We start from the raw sequence: 8,516 nt of genomic DNA, 5'->3' as shown, positions 1-8,516 counted from the left end.
CGTTTTTCTTTAGTGTGTTCGTTTTTCTTTAGTGTGTTCGTTTTTCACCCACGATGCTATGTCCTTAGCAGACACCCAGTAAAAATGAACTCGGTGTTAAATTAACTACTCTTCCCGGTCAGTCAGAAGAGTCTTTCCTCTGTCATTAGGATAGTTTACAACTCTCAGATTTGAAATTAAGTTCTCTAAATTTTGAATTAACTTCTCTGGAGGCTACACTCAGATTAATGTTTAAAAAAAGACAAAGTTGGTAGTAAGACAACTTCATTATCACTTTTAAAGAGTTAAGGTGAAGATGATACTTTGCCCAGTTTCATTCTGTTCCACAGCCTTCATGGACTCTTTCTGGATTAGAGAAAATGTGGTTATATTTCCATTTATTGCAAATTGTAAAACCTTTTCTATCACTGAGTCCCTCAGTAACTGAGAAAGAACCTTGGCAAAGAGGGGAAAAAAGGGGCACACTGTACCAAAAAAGAGGAGTCTGATCGCTTTTCTAGAAGCAGGCCGTGCAGGAAGAGAGAAGATGGCACCTCTAAGAGGTGGCAGAGATTCAAGGAACAGAGTTTTTGTCCCTAATACTGAAAGTGAGTTTCAGATGAGGTCAAAACAAAGAAGAAACATTGTAACAGCTTACACCAGAAACTTTGTGAGAATATATACTTAGCCCACCTTCTTGCTTCTTGCAGTGTCCCTATTACTACCCCTTATCTACCTCCCTTCCAGCATCTGATTTTTCATTCATTCTAGCATATAGTTTAGAGAGAACTACATGAATCAGTGCCATTGATTGGTTTTGTTGTTGTTTGCTTAAGGATTGATTTGGAAATCTCCATAATCCATTCTGCCTTAATTTACACTTTGCATGTTATGATATGTTTAGAATGACTGATAAATACCACACTTAATTCCTCCCAAGAAATAACAAGACATATAATTTGTAAGATAATTGTGTTTCAAGTGATCATAAAAGACTATAAGTGTGAAAACAGCTTTAGTAATAGGCTCACCTTGGGGGAAGGCAAAGGATTTTGAATGTCTTAAACAATGTGCTAAATCGGAATTACTGAAACAATATCTAATAAAAAAGTGTTTAAGATGAAAATTAAATGAGAGCATTTTATTTATCAGAAGAAGATGCAATGTCTGAACATTTAGGGAGAAGAACTTTTACAAAAAGTTCAAAAACCTTTTTCGTTTTGTTTTGTCTTAAGTTTTTGTTCTTCATCAATGGATCTCTTACATTCAGGAAAATTAGGTGGATTTACACAAGAAAATAACACCATAGATTCTGGAGAACTTGATATTGGCCGAAGAGCAATTCAAGAGGTTCCTCCTGGGATCTTCTGGAGATCACAGCTCTTTATTGATCAGCCACAGTTTCTTAAATTCAATATCTCTCTTCAGAAGGATGCATTGATTGGAGTATATGGCCGAAAAGGCTTACCACCTTCCCATACTCAGGTAAGAGTAGCTTTGTTGTCAATAAAATGAAAACTGCTAGTTTGCATTTTTTTAGGTTATTCTCTTTCTTAAGTTCAGCCATTTGTTTAACTGTTTAACCACTTTTGAATTGATCTTTTACAGTAGAAAGGATTTTGAATGTAAGTTACACTTATATTGAGGTTTTTGAATCAGAAACAGGAACATTTTCTTCCTAACTTGCTTTGATAATTATTGATTGATTAAAATATACTAAAATTTGTAAGTAACTTAATGAATTTTGAGCATCATCTGAGACCTGATAAAACATCATGGATTTTTCAATTATCTTTCAAAGATTCTATAATAATTTCAGATGATCTTATCCCACTCATATACTAGATGTATATCGTATTTATCTCAAACATGTATTCATTCTGTTGAAAATGTATGTTTTGAACGTATGCCAGATTTACTGTTAATAAAGAAATTATGGAAGCATAAACATAAATACAATGATTATGAGCTTTATCAACTCAAGCCACTATCCCTCATCTAAAATGATGAACACTGAGATAAAAAGGCAAAAGAGCTTTCATGGATAACCGAGTGTGATCACATTACTGTAGAACTCAGAACAACTCAAATGTCCTTATATCACAGATTTAAAGGACTTGAAATTCAATTCCCTTGTATGAAAATCCCCTCACATGAAGTCACAGGTGGAGAACTGCTAGCAGTAATTCCACAGGCTTTTTCATAATCTAATATTGTGTCATAGTGTGCAAATTGAGAACTGTTTTAAAATAGGTCCCTTAATGTCTAAGAGAAATTATTTAAATTACCTACCATAAAATTGGAACTCAGACATTTCCCAAGTTCAACTATTATGTTAGTAAATAGAGGAATTTCAAAAATGTAATCACTATTTAATTAAAATTGACAATTGGATGAGCTTGATGTTATACTTGATAATCGGTTTATTTACGCATGGAATTTCATGCTGATTTGGTTTGATTTATGAAATAAGGATGGGAGAATTATCATGTGTACTTTATATTATATAACTTTGTGAGAAATGCTTTTTCTATAACCTAAGAACATAAATTATGAAGAAAATCTGCTCAGATACTATAAAGAAATCACATCTTTAAAGAAAGATGAGTAACAAAATTTCAACATGCTTTCTCTACTGTCATTCTAGATCAGGTTCATGTATATATATAAATTTTATGGCTGTGAAATTTTTGACTATCATGCTTTAGTGTGTTCGTTTTTCTTATTTAACATTTTTATGTCTATAGGTACATTATTAAAGTAAATACCTTCAATCCTTGCACATCAAATACCTCTTATTGTGTGCTACTGTCCAATTTAAAATTTTAGATTTGACTTCGGTTCATGCTATAGGTGACACTGACTAGGATATAATAACCAGATTTTCTTAAATGAAAGTAGGCCTCTATAACTTCAATTATAGCAGATAGAGTGTATTTGTAGCAATAGTCATATGAAAAACTGTTTTTCTACTGAAACCACATCCATGAATAAATTTATAATTTAAGAAAGAATGAGCACGTATGTAACTTATAAATTCCAGAAAATAATTTCAGATAAAAGTTGTCTATTGTGTCGTGCACTTAAAAGGTTTATTTAAAGACTTAGACTTGACTCTTTGCCAAGTTTTGCATAACATATAAGATTAGGGAAACAAAAGATTTCCCAGTTTCAGTTTTTCTCATAATTCTTCTAGTATTTAAACACAGTACGCTGGATATCCACTTTCTTTTCTACCACGATGTATGTGTTTAATTAGGTTACGCATTTTCTTAAGCTTCCACAGTTGTTAGAATTCCTTCCTCTGGCTTATTCAAGATCAACAGAGCAAACAACTGTTTTAAAGTTCAGTGTTTAAACATGAAATATGCTATAAAGCAGCCCAAATTGAACATTTTTTTGTTTCTGGGGAACATTAAATAAATCAACCTGAAATAATTAGGCTTGGCCAGCCATTCAAAATAGTCACTTGAGTTTTGAAAGTCTTTGTGACCCTTTATAAAACTGTCCATTTGATTGTTGCCAACAAATCAATTGATTTTCTTCTCCCTGATGCTCAGTTCATTCTCCTGGACAGTTAGAAGCCTAAGGAAGCAGTTCCGTGCTTTACGGTTAAGTGTCCTCTGGCATTTTAGTGCATTTGCCTGAGCATTGTTTTAGAATAGGAATTGGAACCTGGGTTCTAAGTACATCCCTACCACTTTTTTGACTTTGTGACCTTGCACAAATCAATTAACTTTTATGAGTCTTAGTGTCTGTGGGTAAAATGAGAGAGTTGGATCAGATGATCTCTAAAATCTCTTTCTTCTCTATATTCCAATGATTTAAAGGAAGAAGACTATGCCACCACCAAAAAGTTGATTTAAGGACACAGTTAAGTATTTATAGATTCTGAATTCTCATCATTTTAATAACAGAATTGAATTAAACATATGGATAGTCTAAATGTTCAGAAGTGAACCACCAACATACTTGAAAAAAATCTATTTGCATTTTAAATGTTCTGTTAGATAATCAGCATAAATACAACCAACATGGCCAAACTTTTCTCCAGTTAATTTTGTGATGAACTTTGTTAATATGTTGTAGTTTAAAGCAACTTTAAATGAGAAGGATTTTTTAAAGCATGAATATTTGGTAATAATATTAAATCATGAGAAAAATACCAATAAAGGGAACATTTATACTGATAGTTTCAATTTATATGAAACCTTTGTCAAGCATAAACTTTGTCTCATTATAGCTTCTCCCAAGTAGTGAGACTAAAGAGTTAGCCCAAGAATTTTATCCTAAAAATAGCATAAGATCTTAACACTCCTCCCCCTCCCCCAAAAAGTCTCCATCTTATGAATAGGTATTACAAAGCAAAACTCGGTCCTTAAGTGATCACTTTACACTCAAAGAACAAAGGTCATTAAATATTTCTATCAAAAATAATTTGGGGGCCGGCCCGGTGGCGCACTGCTACAGTGCGCCGCTTGGGAGCGCGGCGGCGCTCCCGCCAAGGGTTTGGATCCCACATACAGACCGGTTCCCGCTCACTGGCTGAGCGAGGGGCGAGCGCAGCAACGAGGGTTGCGATCCCGTTGCCGGTCCCGGTCCGGTACGGGCGCGACACTGAGGGTTGCGGTCCGTTGCCGGACACGAAAAAAGAGACAAAAAGGAAAAAAATAATAATAATAATAATTTGGTTATTTTTGATAGAGATAGTTTTAGTGTTAAGTAGGGAACTTTTCTTTAGGTATATGAATAGCCTTCCTAAAGCCATGTGTGAAACGCCTCTACTAAATAGCCTACAACTGGGTAGATATTCAAAAACTGTCAGCTACTCCCCACCATCACCATAAGCCTACCCCCCCAGCCTTATTTTATTGTTCACAGTGTGATGCAAATGGAAATTTCTATGATAAAGGTAATGAATATGATTTTGAATGTGAAAGACCATTTAAAACTCAAAATTTCCTCCCTTTCACTTTTTCAGTTACCGTGTTTAATGTTAGGGGAGAAAAATGTTTATATGCATTGGACTGTAAAAAGAAACTTTTTCTGTACCTTTGCCATGCTAATATAAATATTTAAATATGATGAGGAAATGAATGGCCTATTTGAGATAGAGACATCTTTAAAAACTGCTGAATTAATTTTGTTCTGATAATTTTGGAATAGAATTATAGTTAAATTTTTGAACATTAAGTATACACACCAGTCATTATTTTCATCTTTGTAAGATATAAACGAAAAAAAATTTTGGATGCTAATCAAGTTATACCATTTTGGATATTTCTCACAGCTGAATGATGTTGTAAAGCAGTTTTAGTACACAAAAGAACAAAAAGTGCTTTTGCATTTAAATAAAAATTTTAAAAAGTCAGAAAGCAAATTAGCTATTCTGAATCCTGTTCAATAGTAACAGTAGAGGTCTATGAAGAGCACAGTAGCAACTGATTTTCAAAAATGCCAACAACAGTTTTTATTCCAATTTGATTGGATTAAGAAATTCATTACAATAATCTTTCTCTTAAATAGACCTCCGATGAAATTCTGTTTAAGAATCTGTCAGAAAGTAGACTATTGATGATTCACATTCATAGTTCTGTAATAATGAATATTTAGTATAGTACCGTAGTATACTTTTCACCGCCAGAAATATGTCTCAGGAATAAAATGAAAACTGGGTAACAGTCTGTAGAAACTGAATCATGCTACTTTTAAGAAACTGTTATCTAAAAAGTTTCTTAAATCTATGTTCGGAAGTCTTTTCAATGTCTTCCAAATTCACTGATTACAAAATTTTAGGCCACTTGTCACCAATCACATTCCACATTTTTAATTGTTTTTTAACTTCTCCAGTTAAGAAAACAGAACTGTAGATACTAGAGGTGGGAAAGGGGTAGGGGGGATAGTAAGAGGTTGCTTAATAGACACAAAATGGCTAAATAGGAAAAATAACTTCTATTGGTGTACAGTTGAGCTGTGCATCTATAATTAATAATAATTTACTGCATATTATCAACTGGCTAAAAGAGAGGAGATTGAGTGTCCTCATCTCAAAATTTTATTAAATTTTGTAATGATGAATATGCTAATTACCCTGATTTGATCATCACACATTGCATACATGTATTGAAATTCAACTCTCTACCCCACAAATATCTGTAATCAATATGTTTCTATAAAAAAATTAAAAATAAATAATAAAAAAATTCTCCAGTAAAATTTGTCTAGCCACCCACTGTTCATGATTAATCTTACTAAAACAAAAATTAGGTGTAATCTTGACTGTCTTTATAATAATAATCAGGCACAATTGCTGCTGTTATTGCTATCTCTTCAGAACCCCTTTGTTGTTTGATTTTTTTTTTTAGACTTTTGGTCAACGATGTAAAGGCATCTTGTTATGGTTTTTAAGCTAACCATAACCCTTAGGTTTCTCCATGATGTTTGGGATGGTTACATCAGGGTCCCAGAAAAAAAGGTAGGGTGGGTGGGGTGGAAACAGCCCAAGCTTTTGAGCAAAGTGCACTTGAGTTCACAGACCAGCTCTACCACTTAATCAGGTATCTGACCCTGTGGAAGCTCCTCAAGACTCAGTGTCCTTTATCTTGAAAGTGTAAATATTAATGCCTCCCTAAAAGGGTTCCTCTGAGGATTAAAAATAATCCCAGCACAAAGTAAATATTCAACAGTAGTTGTTACTACATGAGAATGAAATAGGAGGAGAAGACATTAAGAGATTATCTAATGGTCTAATAAAATAAGGCTGCTGGCTTTGAAATGTAAATTCATGTAGATTTTATGCTTGTATCCCCAAACTGCCTAAACTCGTCAAAGTTTTTATCAGTCAGGAGAATTAAATAAATTTGGAAATCATATTGCCCAGTAAGGGAAAAATGATCTTTGACATTTAAATACAACAGCCGTGTACAGTAGATAGTTTTCATCATCCCTGTAAATGCTGTTGCATAGAAGACTTCCTCCATTTGGGCCTGTCAATCAGGAACTTTTTGTCTAATATTGTATTTACTAGAGCAAAGGAGAAAAGCTTGAAGAAATAAGAAGAGAGAAGCTGCCACGCCATTATATTTCTGACTACTAAAACAGTTTTCATTGTCCCCAGTACGACTTTGTGGAGCTCCTGGATGGCAGCAGGTTGATTGCAAGAGAGCAGCGTAACATGCTTGAGTCGGAGAGAGCAGGGCGACAGGCAAGATCCGTCAGTCTTCACGAGGCCGGCTTTATCCAGTACTTGGATTCTGGAATCTGGCATCTGGCTTTTTATAATGATGGGAAAAATGCAGAGCAGGTGTCTTTTAATACCATTGTTATAGGTAAGAACCTTCTTCAAAGCATCTTTTTCCAGGCTACAGACTAAACACTGTGTTGAATAGAAACTAAATTAGCTTTATCAATCTTGAGTGAATCCTGGGGTGTTAAAGCCTAGGTAAAATGTGAGAAATATTTCTGAATGGCTTATTTATGAATATGTGACAGACCATGAAGCACTGGAAGAAAATATTATTTGGAATTACCTTGGGGGAGGAGAGTACATCATGAAAACACTTTAAAAATCTGCATTTGAAGTGACAGTGCTTTGCTGTACTATTCGAATAATCTGCTATGAATGATTTTTTTTTTTTCTTTTGGTTGTAGAGCTGTCCATCCATACTTCCTTTACTACTTAGCTAAAATGATCAAAGTGACACAGTTTATCTTTTGCAAGAGGCAGGCTATACCACGAGTGTTCTTTCCTTTTCTTTTCTTCAGAATCTGTGGTGGAATGCCCCCGAAATTGCCATGGAAATGGAGAGTGCGTTTCAGGAACTTGCCATTGTTTTCCAGGATTTCTGGGTCCGGATTGTTCGAGAGGTATGCGAGTTGGATTCTTTTCTTAAGCCGATATAAATAAGCTGTAGAAACCCAAGTAATTCAGAAAACTACCAAGACAGGAAAGAAAGGGGGAAAACCTGGTATATTACTTGTTCCAGCAATGTATCTTTTCTTTTGGAAGCTCGATGGAAAATGTGGCTGTTAATTCTTCTGTCGTGTTTTATTTCACAGCAGCCTGTCCAGTGCTGTGCAGCGGCAATGGGCAGTACTCCAAGGGCCGCTGCCTGTGTTTCAGTGGCTGGAAAGGCACCGAGTGTGATGTGCCTACTACCCAGTGCATTGACCCGCAGTGCGGGGGTCGTGGGATTTGTATCATGGGCTCTTGTGCTTGCAACTCAGGATACAAAGGAGAAAATTGTGAAGAAGGTAAATGTGTGACTATGTACAGAAATCTATTGTTATCCTCATAAAGAAACAGATTATATCTGTAATCTTTAGTTTGGCTGATGAATCTCTTTTTATATGCCTCCTAATGAAAGTAATTTCAGTTTCCATATTTATGAATGCATTGTTTTATTAACATTTTAACTGATAAAAAGAACAAATACCAAAGAGCCTCTTTGCTCTTTTTCAGCAGCGTAATAAATCTTTTTTTTTTCTTTTTACTTACTGAGAAAGTAAGCAAACATTTATTCCTTGAAACCACCAGT

General features: G+C 34.7%; 1 protein-coding gene across 1 annotated transcript in view; it reads left to right on the top strand.

The window, feature by feature from the left end:
• Window positions 1-8,516, top strand: part of LOC103604559 (teneurin-3-like) — a 90,196-nt gene that overhangs the window by 1,623 nt on the left and 80,057 nt on the right. The window contains 4 exon segments of the mRNA XM_008589133.1: window positions 1,250-1,464; window positions 7,097-7,307; window positions 7,744-7,845; window positions 8,038-8,232. Of these exon segments, the coding sequence (XP_008587355.1) occupies window positions 1,250-1,464; window positions 7,097-7,307; window positions 7,744-7,845; window positions 8,038-8,232 (723 nt within the window).

The sequence above is a fragment of the Galeopterus variegatus genome, unplaced genomic scaffold (assembly GCF_000696425.1).
Source record: "Galeopterus variegatus unplaced genomic scaffold, G_variegatus-3.0.2 Scaffold5232, whole genome shotgun sequence".
In the NCBI taxonomy this organism is placed as follows: Eukaryota; Metazoa; Chordata; class Mammalia; order Dermoptera; family Cynocephalidae; genus Galeopterus; species Galeopterus variegatus.
The sequence above is the reverse complement of the archived record's forward strand: the minus strand, read 5'-3'. Positions and strand labels throughout refer to the sequence as shown.